Genomic DNA, 15,759 nt, shown 5'->3' with positions numbered 1-15,759 from the left:
CAGGGTCTAAAACGCTTTGTGATCGGATCACAAAAACCACATATGAAGGTAGTCAAAAATGAGGTTTAAATGCTAACCCATCCTTTATATGGCCTGGCAGCAGCGAAGCGCCACCCCTCACCCATCAATCAACCACTATGCTAAAGCAAGAGTTTAAACTTTGCAGATTTTTAGCTAATTTAAAGGAATATTCCGAGTTCAATACAATGTAAGCTCAATCGAAAGCATTTGTTGCATAATGTTGATTTCCACAAAAATGAATTTTGACCTTTTCTTTAAAAAATGGAAGTGAATGGGGGCCAATTTTAAAATATACACATTTTCAAAAGTACTGCCACAAGACATAAACAATATGTATAAACATGATTTTAGTGTGATAAAATCGCTTACTAAACTTTTCTGTGTAAAGTTAGAGCCAATTTTACAACTTCCCATGATGATGTAATATCAACAAACCTTAAAACGACTGTAAAAATTACAATTTAAACAACTTTAATATAAGCTCCTCCAAAAATTTTCCACATTAGTAGTAATCAACATTATACAATAAATGCTGTCGATTGAGCTTAACTTGTATAAAACCGGAACATTCCTTTAAAAGGAAAAACCTGTTGGATTGGAAAATTAAAAAAGCAGATACAAACGCATGCAAGAGAACTTCACGGATCTTCTTGTTTACCTGAGATTAACATGCAAAAACACAGATGATGTTTAATACAAGTAATCCACTACAATAACTGATAATTCTGTTCGAAATGTTGCGTTTGTGATTAGATTACATTTCAGCTGCACCTGGAAGAAACAGCATGCTATTTTTTTTTATCATGCAGTAACACACTGACATAGTGATTGATTTATGTCAGCATGAAATCAGAGACCCTCCTCTTGAAATCCAAACACAAGTGGTCATAGGAGACGCATTTAAGCAATGTCTCTTTTCTTACTACATGTGATCGTATCACTCGAGACGCATCTTAATACCAGGTGTAAACGGGGTCAGTGAGTCTTCCAGGCCATTCAAGAAAGTACAATTAATCGATTAGCAAAATATTTATTAGTTTTAGCCATATTAATGGCATGGTGAGTTTGATTTTGTTTACCCTAAACTTTACCTCTAATGTTACTCTAAAATTGTGAGAAATGAATGACCAATTTGTAAACATCATGACACCTATTGCCAACGCAGGATATGTTACTGGCATCTGGAGATGCTCCTTCTGTCTCACGGGTCAATCCGGTAGTCATCAGCTCTTTATTGCTGATCATATACCACTTTATTTACCTAGAAGACTTGATTTTAGCCAGCAGGACTTGCTGTAAATCAGCGAGAGGGGATGTTTTATACCCTTGTACATTATGGTGCCGATGCAGCTCCAAAAGACATTGTTGCTCATTGTGGCTATGGAGTTCAATTACAGAGATCACCACCACGCTGTCGAAATTTAGCTCGCACTTTCAAAGCGAGCTCCAGGTAGACAGTATTAGACCCTCCAGAGCCTTTAAGGTCCATGCTGTTTCTGTATGCTTTTATCAAAATTTAAAGGGATAGTTCATCCAAAAATTAACATTTTGTTGTCATTCCAGTTGTTTCATTGTGTTCCAAACCTGTATTACCTTATTTTTTCCATGGAACACAAATGGAGATTGAACATTTTTTTTTTTATTTAATTGGATATTTACTCCATACAACGAAAGTGAATATTGACTGAGGCTGTGATTCTGCTTTCTGTGATGCAAGGAAGAAAGTAAGTCAAGCAGGTAAAGAACATGATGTATGTCATAATTAAAGTTTTTGGCTGAACTATCCCTTTAAAGTTTATCAGATGATCCATTTTGATTCAGCACTGACAAAGCTACAGTTTCTAAACCATAAAGAAATAAAGAGCTGCTTCTGTACTTTTTCTGAGAGCACAAACTGTCTTTTTCTTGAGGTTTTTAATGTATTCACTGTTCCAGTGCCTATATCACTTTATAATGACTGGAAAATGCATCCAAGTTGTCAGCAGGCATAAGATTTTAGGCTCTCTTGGCTTGGTTCTGCATCTCCACCAGACCAGATGGCGGTGCTATGTGGGCCGTGTATGGACTATGGGTGTGGAGGTAGTGGAGGCTGGCTCTAGAGTGCGGGATTGCTCACATTTTCCCTAGGCATGTTTGCAGCTGCACTTCCTGTCCCATTTTAAACTTCTAAAATGTTCAATATGTGGAAAGACCATATTCTGTGTAAAGTCACAGTAGTTTTGTTTTACAGATGAAGCATAGACAAAAGACAGGTAAATGTACTGCAATTTAACATTATTGCTAACCTTACATTATAATATTGGGCTTTTACTTTTTTGTTGAATCAAATAAACACAGGTTACCACATTAAACTGCTTATCTGATTCAACAAAAAAGAAAAAGCCTAATAGGGCTTTTATATGAAGTCTATAGGAATACTTTCCAAGAAACACAAATGCCATTTTGACACAAAGCTCTTTTATTGATCCACAACAATGCATATCACAACCCCTATCAATGGTTAAAATCCCTGTACTTACAATTATAATGGTATGTCTTTTGGGAGCATTTTGGAAGCTTGTTCCTGAGGACATGGGCTACTCTCCAAGCTCTCAGTTCCACCTTCATTTCCTGGATCTCGCTTTCAGAACAGAAAGTGCAAGACTCCTGTGGGAGTTTAGGGGTTGGGGGAATCAAGCTGTTCCAGAGAGTGGCTAGCAGAAGATTAGATGCAAAAACACATGCAGACTCCTACTTTGGGCAGGTGCCCAAGTGTAACAGACATCTTTCTATGAAGTCTGGTTGCCATCAAACTGGTGTGGCATGGAGAGCTCTGCAGAGATGTAGGGCTAATAATGGCCCCAAAAGACAGTCTCTGTTCGACTGATCTGCATAGGTGTAGCATATGTAACAGAGGTGAAGCTCTTAAATAACTTAGCCTTGTGTAATCTCTTAAAGATGGCTTGAAACCTTGAGAAATCTCTGATCAGTCAAAAAAAATGTCTTTCATTTTTTAATAAGCTCAGTGTGGTGTAATTATTGTGGCTTTTCTATATTAAACAACTTTCCACTGTTTGATATGTGACGCTTTTTGGTATAAAGCACAATAGGGACCAGCCACTTTTTCAGCAGCCGTGGCTCTGAAGGTTTTTTCTCATTGATTGTTTCCATTTTTCGATAAATATTCTTCAATAAAGAGTGCTAAGCCATGAAACAAAGATGAATCACAACATTACAAGCTTTGATTTTAAGCACACAAAAAAAGCTATGAAAATCAGAAAAAAAGTCGAAGTTGCAAGATGTCTTTTATGAAGAAATTAACTAAAATGCTAATTAAATAATTGTTTAAAAATTTATTTATATTAATTTATCATAAAAACAATCTTTTTAAGTTGATTTCAAGATATTTAAATATGTACAAAGTGTTTATTTGAAAATATAGTTAGAAAGTGTAAGGAGATGCAATAACGCCTTCAACAATCTTCATTGGAGCAGGCTTTTACTACTAAATTTCGCAGTGGTTGATATTTCTGTGGTTACAGCTTCTCTAATTTGTGGAGCTCTCTTCAGGATTCATATAGTATACTTCTTCGCTCAGCGCTCATGGTAGGTCTGTCTTGAAATGTTTATACATTATTGTTAAGAATCAGTTTCTCTATGATCAAAACGAATGGGATTTTTACTTCTCCTCAACTCTTGCACTCTATTGTGAATGATATTTTTCATATTTATCAATTTAGCACAAAGATTCTTCCACAAGTTCTTCCACATTGAGAATCAAAAGCTTGCATTTCTGCTCATATTGTAATATTTTATGTAGCAAAACAAAATGTATTAGTTGGATATCTCCCCTTTACAACATGACTATTGCATTTTGCATGTCTCTGGAGAGAATAAAAAACAAGAAAATGTCTCCGCTTGCCATCTCTCTACATTTACTAATAACACACTATTCAGTAAGATCACCTTGACCTAGGTTACATCTAGCCCATGGTCCTTCCATTCTAGTGGCACAGGGCTCTGCCTGTCTCAATGCAACATGGCATAGATATAGTTTCTAATGCCAAATCCTTGCATCTTACCCAGAAGCGATGGGGTTAAAATGGGTCCGACTGTGGATCTGGCTTCAAGTATATTGCTTCACACCTGGCCGACTCTTATGGCTGAGCCCCTTTACAGCCATTGTGTCAGAGGGAGACAGCTTTTCAGAGTTCCTACTTTAAAGCCAGCAAAATCCAATAAACTTAGCCCCACAATCGGTGGTGGCCAGGACTTCATCTTGTGCGCCTTATTTGTTGACGGAGTGAGATCTGGCGCAGAGGGTGCGCCTTGCTAGGCTTACAGTGCAGGGACAACGTAAAGCCGCACTTTCATGGATTTCTCTGGGTTTCTTCCAATATCTAATGCCAATTGAAACTAGGGCAAGGGAATTTTATGTTAGTTATTCGCCGTTTCATTGGTTGATGCACACTAGTTATCAAACATACATGTGAGGAAAAAATATATTAGCTCTCAGTTATAAAAGTGCTTGGGTTTAGTACAACATTAATAATGTGTAATGATAGTGTGTGCGTGTGTGTGTGCGTGTGTGTGTGTGTGTAGTAGAGGTGGTAGCAATACGCTAGCCGAGAGCTCCCTCTTGGTGCCAGTGCACCGAGTTTCCCAGCAGACCAGCAATAGAGTGTGTACTAGCTGGACATTCTATTTACATGAGCTCAATTTAGACACACATTGTACAACAATGAGAGATTCACTCAGACACTTGGCTATAATGAAAGATGGAGCCAAAACATTTTGTGGATTAATATAGAAGTATTTAATATTTGTATGTGTATTCATTAGCAGCTAGCAGGGTAGAGCATATGATTTGTTTTTATTATTTGTGAGGAAAATGTTTTTATTGCAAAGAGCTTGCAAAATAAAAAAATAAAAAAAAATAAAAAAACATTAATACATTTTAGTATTATTTTACATTTTTGTGTGTTTTATTTCCCAGAACATTTACCACCCTGTCATAATGAATTACTTATATGCAAAATAATCATAGTACTTGGTGAATTATTATTATTATATTATAATAATTCTATAATATAATTAATTATTAAAAATATAATTAATATAGTAACCATTTATTGTTTTATTACTACTAATGATAATACAAAATAATGCAATCAATTAATTATTCCGTCTTGACCTTTCTTTTCCTTTTAGGGACGGTGTATAAATTTCAGCCGTGTGCAGCATCAATAGACGACAATCTCCAGTCCTTGCAATATTTGGACTTCCAATTATATCAGATGGGACAACAGAAAAAAAAAATTCCTCTTGATGACATAGCTTGTCTTTGGCCACATATGGATATTTTAGTTGGTGTGATGCACAAAGGAAATCCATTTTGCTTAAAACTTAAATGAGTATAATATGGTATTGCTAATGCCACTAATGTCAAAGGGATGACAAATACATAAAAAAAAAAGTGTTTGATTTTGCTGCAGATCTGGTTAGCTTTTATGCACAGCACAGACATTGTGGGGGGGGGGGGGCAAATGACGGACACAGACGGCTATTAAAAAAAAAAAAAACTGAATGAGATAAGGCTGTTTGCCGTTGGCTGGGAAGTAGAACTAATCCCAGTAGGCTCACGGAGTGCAGAAGTACTTTGCCTGTTGGCAATGTCTCTTCACAAAAATCTCTCCAAGCCCACTATCAACGGATGCCTAGCGGGGTTTCTTTGACTGGAGATCTTGTCATTTTAACACTGAGAAGTGCACACGCATGACAAATTGTAGACAGAACACCCTAAGGTATTGGACGCAGTAAGACTTTGCCCTTTAGTTTGCGAAGACACCTTCGCTCTATGCAAGCACAGCACAGAGAAATTAATAGAGCGTTATCGCACTGCAAGACACCCTGTGACCAAAGTGCTCCGGCAAGGTTTTGAGGGACAGATTTCCCTCTGGTTGATGCTTCCTCTCCACTTATTTGGCAGTCTGTTCTGTGCTCACTAACACATAGACCATCACAATTCATACACATGCCCATAAAGGATTTAAGACCAAAATACAGCTGTCTGCTCACTGCTCTTAGCACCAGGCCCCCAAGAAATTTGTCCAGAAGTTTTTGGCACAGGAATATGAAAGTTTCATTGAACTAATTAAAGGCAACTGCAAGCAGCAGCCTCTGAAGGTTTTTATGAGGTACATCTTTGAATGACCTCTCACAAGACTTGCCTTAATAAAAATTAAACAGCTTCTCAGCTCTGATAACATAAAGCTCTCATCCAATTGACTCGAAAGATCAAACAGAAAGGGGCGACGGATGGATAAATATTGTTCATTTCCAGAAATGATCCACATTGTACTCTTCCCCCTCCACTTGCGCACAGAAAAGCGAGCAATATATATTTATTTTAGATTTCTTTAACGCGCTGTCATGACGACGATCGCGAATGATGTCAGTGTCAATAGAATCACTGTGGGGGAGGAAGGGGGCGGCAGCTGAAGAAAAAGGCTCGAACGATCCAGTCACTTTCGATACGCTACTTCAGATGCAAAATGGATATTCGAGTCGAAATCTGACAAAGCGTGCCGGCTTTGACGGGAAGTGGTATAGACAATGACCAGTGGCTGGGTCAGTGGGATGTCTCGGTGCAAGCCGAGAAGCTTATCAAATGACACTAAAAATAAGTCCAACAACCATCAAGTTTGAGGGGGGAACAGAATGGGGCGCGGTGGCTCACATTTGGTGGGCATGCAAGTGTGCAAGATGGCAGAACCATTGGGGGAAAAATCCCTGGTTTAATTATTCCTTTGTTGCTCATCATAATTGTAGGGACATTCATTATTACTCCCCTCCACCCCCAACCCCTCCCCATAAATGATTGAACAATATACATATTAAGAAAAGTTTAAACATTGAAATAATTCTCTGAGTGGCACTTAGAAGTTAAGCAATTGCACTTCTTGGACAGCTAGGTGAGTTTAATTTTCAGTATTATTTTGTATGTATTTCCTTATGTATGTCAGAGATCACAGGATATCTATTAACTGTTTTTTTTTTTATTATGTTTTTTTTTTATTAGATTTTAGTTAAACCTGGCTCACTATCATAACCAGCTCCTTACATAACCATCTTTCCACCTCAGCCACATCAGAACATTGCATTCTCTTTTTCTCTTGTTCTCTTGTTATCTTTACCATTTATCCATATATATATATATTTTTTTTTGTTTGTTTGTTTGTTTGTTTTTACATGTTTTTATATTTATGATTTATATTCACTCTGACTGTTGTAAATGTAAGGTTTCTGTTTGTGTGTTTTATGGTTGTGTGTGCCAAATCATGTTAACTGTTAACTGATTTTAAACTTGTCATATTTGTGAAGAATATTGTTTATTATTTGTCATTTTTAATTAAGAGCACCAGTTTTAAAAAATAATAGTAGTATTTTATATAAAATATGTTATGGTTGATTACAGCATAAAGTTGTATGCATAATATAATTATAAAAAAAAAATTTAACAACTGAATGTTGACAACTGTGCACAATGTTTTGTAAATTTAAATCAAAGTAAAAATGTATTAATAGTGATAATTATTTAATGTACTTAAAGCCCAAAATAATCTCCTTTTTGATATTGATTTTGTAAGTTACAGTAGTACATGCAGCCCTGGTGACCGTGTGCCTCATGTACACACTGCAGTTTGGCCAGTGCATGTAATTTATATTGTAATTTATTTCCTTCATAGTCTATAAACAAATATGGAATAACTACCATGTTTTCCTATTAGATCCATATGTTTATTTATATTGCCAGTGTAATGTCATTTCATAATTTGTTCTTAAAATATTGGCTCATCAGATTTAATAAGTGTAGTGGTTAAAAAGTACTACTAAATGAGTAATAGTAACTAAATATATATATATATATATATATATATATATATATATATATATATATATATATAAATTAAATTGATGTACAAAATGGCGTTGATAGGGAATTTGCCCTTACAATAGGCCAGTCAGTACATACTGGCATGGGCTATATATTTTATGCAAACTACATGCATGAATTTTACAGTTTTGATATTTGTTACTTACTCTTATTTCTTATCCACATCAAATGATACAAAGAATATATTTGATAAGCTCAAGTGCAGAGAGCATATGACAATCAAATCCACTGTTAGCAATTTGACACTCAATGCTCAGAAGCAGATACAGATGAATAGCATGATTTTCAGCATGGCCACTACTGCTTGTTGGGGGGGGTTTCTTTTTCATGTGGTAGATTTCTGCTATAGCACAATAAACACAAAAACATTTCAGCACACATCATGTTTCAGATTAAGGATTGTGTCATGAATTTCACCTTCAAAATCCTCTTTCAGCCATTAGTGAAATCCAGAAATGTTTGTATCTTTTGTGTTTTGACTTAATTTGTATCAAGTAAATGGCACATTTTTTAAATGAATCTGTCCTTTCTATAGTGTCCCTGAATTTGACATGATTCATCAGGCATCACACTTAAGCAGATTACTCACTGTAGCTAGAGTATTTTGCACAGTTTATACACATTGAAGTTATAGTTAGTAATTAAATGCCATATTTTCATATGCTTTTGATTTTTTTCATTTAATAAACAGCATAAACCACAAATTCTGCTTATATGGTAACATAAACTGAGTAGTTTTACTGTAAGTACAGATCTCTTTAGCTAAAGATATTTTGAGTGCACAATATTTAGAATGCCTTTTTCTGAATATGCATTTTGGGTCAAATGCTGTGTACTGAACTGCACCCTTTTCTGTTATACAACCCATGCTAACATGGTCAGTTCATGTAGATCATTTGGAGACATTATAGGTTGTCCATCTCCCAATTCTAGGCCCCCTTACACACAAAAACTTATTCTGCTCTGTCCATCCAGCCTCTCAAGGCCCTTGTTAATTCATACATATCCCTGCTCTGCAGCTGTGCCCCATACCCCAACAATGTGTGACCAAAAGCTTCATACTGGTCAGAGCGGCTCATCATTTTCCCTTGAAATAAGGCATAAAATAAATTTCACGCACCTGGCTTTGGCTGTAAAACCACTTTTTTTAAAGTCATGCCTTAAATGCTACGCTCACGAAAAGAAGATTTTCCACTTAAGCTAAGAAATCTGATTGAGTTGAATATTATGACTCTTTATTCTATTATGGGTTTGCACTGTTTGATAGATGTGTTATGGGGTGTAAATGCTGATTTATAACATTCATTCATACTAAAAAATTTGATTGTGGAACTTCAAAGTTTGTATATTAAAGGGCCATATCACACTTTTTTCATTATTGAATTCTTTCCCTGCAATCCACTTATAGCTTTATTAACAGGGAACCAAAAATAATTTTGTTTTTTTACTGTATGAACATTGTCTCCTCTCTCACTCGATTCATTGGGCGGTGTTTTGCTGCCCCACCCATTATGACTAATACATAAAGGGCCTCATTGCATGATGAGATAATAATGAGATTCAGTGCAGCCTGATCTCACTGTGAATTCGGCAACAGTTTTGCTGCGTTTTTTTGTGCGTTCTGAAACCTGAACCAGTGCCTCCAGTGGCCGAAGCTTGAAGTGTCACTGAACGGATGCACAAGTGAGCTCCAGTTTCCTGGTGAAATGTAAAAAAAAGTGACACCAAAAAGTAGCATCTTCAGTTGTAAATTAACTAAATTGTAATAGAGTCAGAATGGGATTGATTTCAGGGTACACGAACATTTGGAAGCAACATGCCAACTCAACATGGCGACATGTCAACAGATCATCTGCGTGCTGCAGGTTTGCTCTTGGGATCTAATACAATATAGACCATATCAAGGATGTAAACAATAACAACGGAATTAGAATGCTGCTGGCCTGGGAGCATATCCAGTTTCATGACCGGATCCTTTAAAGGGGTCATGACATGGGCTTTTTATTGTATTATTATGTTCCCTTAGGTGCAATTATAGTATTAATATATTTTTTTTTTAAGAAAAACTTTTAAAATCTAGTGATTTATGACCTTTTCCCACCCTGTTTCTCATCCTCTGATTCAAACAGTCTGTTTTGGGGGCGTTTTCCATTTAAGACTTCAGTGTTAACGCCCACTGTTATGATTGGCTAGCGTCAGTGCCTATGTATCAATTATTGACGCTCCCAGCCAGAACAATATGCAAGTAAACTAAGTAAAAACACTGTGATTATTCATAATGAATGAAATTGCGCTTTAAAAAGTAGTTTAAAGTTTAAAATAGATTACTTACAGTTTGCGTCGTCGTTGTTCCCAGAATAGTCGACACGGACTTATCTTTGAGCAACAGTTTTCTGGCAAAGCCAGCATCATATTGAGATTTGTTCTCAAAACAGTCATCCTTAAAATGTCCAGAACAAACGCTTAAGTTAACACTGCCGTGACTGGGACGTCCGCAAAAAATAAACTGCATCCATTTTTCCCTGAGGTCTGGATCTTTCGGCAGCTTATTCAGAGGTTTTGTTTGACCACAGCCAGGAACAGCACATCTGTGTGGCATCGTAATTTTCCTGTGCACAAGTAGTCTCTGTCAGAGCTCGCTGTCCATCTACTGAACACTTGTGAGGCGACAGCGATACTGAAATGAGCGTAGTTGTCTTGCGCTTAAAGCGTAGTTATCTTGTGCTGGAGGCGGTCATATGCAAACGCTGGTACGTCACTTCTGACCGTCACGTCACTTCTAACCATGAATCCAGAACGAGCTGTATTTTGAGCTTGATTAAATAAATGATTCGTTTAGAATGGGGAGGACGTCTTAAAATATTAAACTTGCAGGACGTTTTAATGATACAAAGACCTCTTATATACCAAAAGATCAAGGCAAATTTGGTTTCTCATGTCATGACCCCTTTAAATAAGGCTGTGTGTTAACATAGTGACTTATCCAGATATGTTGTTGATACTGAGTGTCTACGCGGAGGGAGGTGATGAAATTGTATCATAGTTTAAATGTAGTTTATATTCATAGTTTCCTCAACAGAGAGATCGGGTAAATTGGATCGCTCCTATAATCAATGAAGCCGTTCAATGAAGCTGTCTGCATAACCGGCAGACAAGGTAAGGATTTCTAAATATAATTATAAATATAATTTTCTTGTCTCTTTCTGCTACTTCAGCTACTCTTGAGAACCTGCTGTTCAATACTGAAAATATTGTTGAATTTTGTGTGACAAATTCCATGTTATGTCACTCAGTTGTAAGTCGTTTTGGATAAAAGCATCTGCTAAATGACTTGATGAAATAGTAAATTACTTGCACAGCTTCATTCATTATAATCTCTTTTTTGAACTCTACCTATCTATATATAACTATACAAATTTATAGTTAGTTGGCATTAATGCCATTCACCTTCCAGAGATAAGATGTATGCTTCAGTTTTTTTTAAACTGCACGTATCCAGCCAACTCGCTTCATTGATACGCTTCTTGCATCCTTTTCTGAGATCTAAAACCTTTGTTCCCCTTCTGTCGCTCTCTCCACGTTGTGTCAGAGAAGCGACACTAGGGGTCTCTCTTGAGCGCCGATATTCACCTCTGAACTATAAAAAAAGGCCAATGAGAGTTGGCAACCAGTATTTGCATGTCCGCCCCGGACATACGGGTATTTAAGCGGCGCAAATCACGGGAGTTCATTCAGAAATTTTTTGGAGCCGATGGTGCGTGTTTGCAGACTGCTGCGTTTTACACACCGAGTTCCTGCTATCCTCTGCTGCATGCTGTTGGATTCTACGGCGCACAACAGCGGCTTTCTCCTGTTTACGCGGCTGTGCACTTCCTGCCCTGAGCGCATCGACAGTTGCAGATAAGAAAGATCTCTCACGAGTTCTTTCATTCATAAAAGAGTGATTTTATTTAAAGAGAAATTTCCTCTAAAAGAGCAAAAACACAGCAGCGTTGAGCGTCCTTTTAAGGACGGCGTCTTTATAAAGATGACTTTCCGCCCCTGTGTTGTTCCTGGATCGCGATAGATTACTCTCCGCTTCCGGCGGCCACAGGCGTTGTCTCGTGTGTCTGGGCAGCGATCACACTGAGGCTGCGTTTGTGGATGGTTCATGTTCTCATTGCGAGAACATGACCATGACAACGTTAGCGATCGCGGCTTGCTTACAACCGTAAGCAGGCCACTCCAGCCGCCCCAGCGTCGCTCCTTCCCACAGGATTGAGGGCGATGCGGCTGGCGATGGAGGCGATCCGAGGATGGCAGCAGGTGCAGCTCCGCCGGATGCGCCCCTCGGACCACCAGCGCCCGGCACGCTCGTTGACTCCCATCCCGTTCGAGGTGGCGGCGACTCGCCTCACAGCCAGTCTGCCTACCCTCTTGCGATGGAAGCAGATGAGTTCAGCGACATCGAGGCGTGGGCTCTGATGCTGAGGGCTCCTCTGGGCTGCCGCCTCGGGCTTGCACGCCCAGGAGGAGGCTGGCGCACAGATGTCCGATATGCTTTCGGGCAGCCAACAGCGTGGGTCTGGATTGGAACCCTCCATCCTCCCCACAGCCATCACGGCTGGACGATTGGTTCTTGGGCGTTGAGCGCGCTCACAGCCTGCCCCGGTTCCTTTCTTCCGGAGGTGCATGATGAGCTGGCGTCTTCGTGGAGAGCACCCCTCTCCACTCGTCACACCGCCACCTGCTCATCCGCCCTCGACGGCGTAGCGCGCCACGGGTACACGGAGATCCCCAGGTGGATAGAGCTGTTGCGCTCCACTTATGTCCCGGAAGCACTACCACCTGGCGGGGCCGCCCTGTACTCCCTTCCCGGTCCTGTAGAGCAACATCCTCGCTCACCGCGAAGGCCTACAGCGCTACAGAGCGATGAATGTCACAGTGCAGGCACTCGGGCAGGCGATGGCCACTCTGGTGGTCCAGGAACGTCAGAAATGGCTGGACTTGGTTGAGATGCGTGAAGCTGACAAGACTCGCTTCCTCAGCGCCCCTGTCTCCCAGTTCGGCCTCTTTGGCGACACCGTTGAGGACTTTGCCCAGCAGTTCTCCCTGGTGAAGAAGCAGACGGAGGCCATTTCGCATATCATGCCGCGCCGCAAGCTTGCCGCCACGGCCCAGGCCCCACCTGCTCCCCGAGGGCGTCCTGCCGCGGCCAGAAGACCTTCTGCTCCGCCCCAACCTGGGCCCAGCTCTCAGCCCTGGCGTCGAGCAAACCGCAGGAAGCGTCGCCCCTGCCTCCACGGACCCCTTCGAGGACCGGAAGGCTCCCAAGCGTCCCTGAGACAGCGGACCCAGAGGACAAGAAGTTAGCGCCGAGGTGGTAAGACCACTCCGTCCCCGGTGGAGGGCGGGAGGAGAATCTTTTGTTTTTCATTTGCCGCACCCCTGGCCGGGGCTCGCGGTACCAAATTCTCAATAAAGAGCTATTTCCTTTACCTCTGGGTCACATGGCCCGCAAATGCCGTTCTCCACGGCACTGTGCTTTCAGGTCTCAACAGTCTCAGCGCCCAGGATGCGGTGCTCCGCCCTCAGCCCCACGACTGTTCCCTGGCCGGCCGGTTCAGGCGAGTCCAGAGGGCGCCAGCATCAGACCTCCTCCTCAGTCACGAACCCGCCCCTGCGGTCGCGCGGAACAAGGTAAGTGCTTTGAGTTTATTCTCAGCACCAGAGCCTCGGGACGCCACAGCGCCTCCGGCGCTGCATTACCTGTTCCGCACCGCTGCGAATCCCGCCGGATGCGTCCAAAATACTCGTCCCCTTGGTGCCCCTAGCACGGAGCTTAGAGGCATGGCTTTCACTGCCCAGCTCGTCACGGTGGCTGCACGGACCATCCGACTTCGGTTACGCAATTCAGTTTGCCAGGTCTCCGCCCCCTTCATGGGCGTTCGTTCCTCCGCAGTGCACGGCGAACATGCCCACTCCCTGCGCTGAGAAATCGCCTCCCTTCTAATCAAGGACGCGATAGAGCCTGTCCCTCCGACCGAAACGAAGAAGGGTTTCTACAGCCCTTACCGTTGTACCCAAGAAAGGCGGCATACGACCCGATCTTGGACCTGCGAGTTTTCAATCGGACCTTGCCCAAACTCCCGTTCAAAATGCTTACCCAGAAACAAATTTTATCTGGCGTCCGGCATCTAGATTGGTTCGCAGCGGTAGACCTGAAGGACGCGTACTTCCACGTCTCAATTCACCCTCGACATCGACCCTTTCTAAGGTTCGTGTTCGACGGCCAGGCGTATCAGTACAAGGTCCTCCCCTTCGGCCTGTCTCTGTCCCCTCGCGTCTTCACGAAGATCGCAGAGGCGGCTCTTGCCCCGCTACGAGGAGCGGGCATACGCATACTCAATTACCTCGACGATTGGCTCATTTTGGCCTCCTCGCAGGAATTACTATGCGCACACAGAGACCAGGTGCTCGAGCACCTCGGCCATTTAGGGTTTCAGGTCAACTGGGAAAAGAGAGTTTCTTGCCCTGAAGAAATTTCTTCCCTTGATTCGTGGCAAGCACATCCTAGTCAGGACGGACAGCACCACGGTGGTGGCCTACATAAACCGACAAGGTGGAGTACGCTCCCTCCACATGTCACAGCTCGCCCGTCGTCTCCTCCTTTGGAGTCAGCAGTGACTGGAGTCACTGCACGCCACTCACATCCCCGGCAACCTCAATGTGATAGCGGACATGCTGTCAAGACAAAACTTGCCCGGCGGAGAGTGGAGGCTCCACCCCCAATCGGTCCAGCTGATTTGGGACAGGTTCGGCAAGGCCCAGGTAGACCTGTTTGCCTCCCAGGAAACATCCCACTGTCCGCTCTGGTATGCCCTCACAGAGGCTCCCCTTGGGACAGATGCTCTGGCGCACAGCTGGCCCGTGGGGTTAGCGCAATGCAGCTTTTCCCCAGTGAGCCTTCTTGCACAGGTGCTATGCAAGGTCAGGGAGGACAAGGAGCAAGTCACTCTGGTGGCCCCCTACTGGCCCAACCGGACTTGGTTTTCGGATCTCACACTCCTCATGACAGCCCCTCCCTGGCGAATTCCCCTGAGGAAGGACCTTCTTTCTCAGGGACGGGGCACGCATTCAGACCTCTGGAATCTCCACGTCTGGTCCCTGGATGGGGCGCGGAGGATCTAGCCGGCCTACCTTCGGCCGTCATAGACACTATTAACCAAGCCAGAGCCCCTTCGACCAGGCATCTTTACGCCCTGAAGTGGACTGGTGTTGTTCCCGAGCCGAAGACCCGCAGAAGTGCGCAGTTAGGTCAGTGCTCGTGTTTCTTCAGGAAAGGCTGGAGAGGAGGCTGTCCCCCTCCACCCTCAAGGTGTATGTTGCCGCTATCACGGCCCACCACAACACGGTAGACGGCAAGTCTCTTGGTAAGCACGACTTAATCGTCAGGTTCCTAAAAGGTGCCCGGAGGATGACTCCCTCCCGGCCTAACCTGTTTCCCTCCTGGGATCTCTCGGTCGATCCTTATGGGACTCCGGAGACCCCCTTCGAGCAGCTTGACTCAGTTGGACTCAGGGCCCTCTCTCTCAAGACCGCCCTGCTGATCACGCTCGCTTCCATCAAGAGGGTCGGGGACCTGCATGCGTTCTCTGTTAGCGATGCTTGCCTGGAGTTCGGTCCGGCGGACACTTCGTGATCCTAAGACCGCTGACCGGACTACGTGCCCAAGGTTCCTACCACACCCTTCAGGGATCAGGTGGTGAACCTGCAAGCGCTGCCCGGGAGGAGGCAGACCCAGCCCTTTCACTGCTGTGTCC

The 15,759-nt window shown here is 42.4% G+C and overlaps 1 protein-coding gene across 1 annotated transcript in view; it reads left to right on the top strand.

Moving 5' to 3' along the window:
• antxr2a (ANTXR cell adhesion molecule 2a) overlaps positions 1 to 7,949 on the top strand; it is a 108,021-nt gene extending 100,072 nt beyond the window's left edge. Inside the window, exon 18 of the mRNA XM_052125628.1 lies at positions 5,212 to 7,949. Coding sequence (XP_051981588.1) covers positions 5,212 to 5,250 — 39 coding nt within the window. The 3' untranslated portion in view covers positions 5,251 to 7,949. The remainder of the gene's footprint in view (positions 1 to 5,211) is intronic.
• The last annotated feature ends 7,810 nt before the right edge of the window (positions 7,950 to 15,759 follow it).

Source organism: Xyrauchen texanus, chromosome 4 (assembly GCF_025860055.1).
Source record: "Xyrauchen texanus isolate HMW12.3.18 chromosome 4, RBS_HiC_50CHRs, whole genome shotgun sequence".
NCBI lineage: Eukaryota > Metazoa > Chordata > Actinopteri > Cypriniformes > Catostomidae > Xyrauchen > Xyrauchen texanus.
Note: the sequence above shows the minus strand (reverse complement) of the source record. Positions and strands in the feature narration are given on the sequence as shown.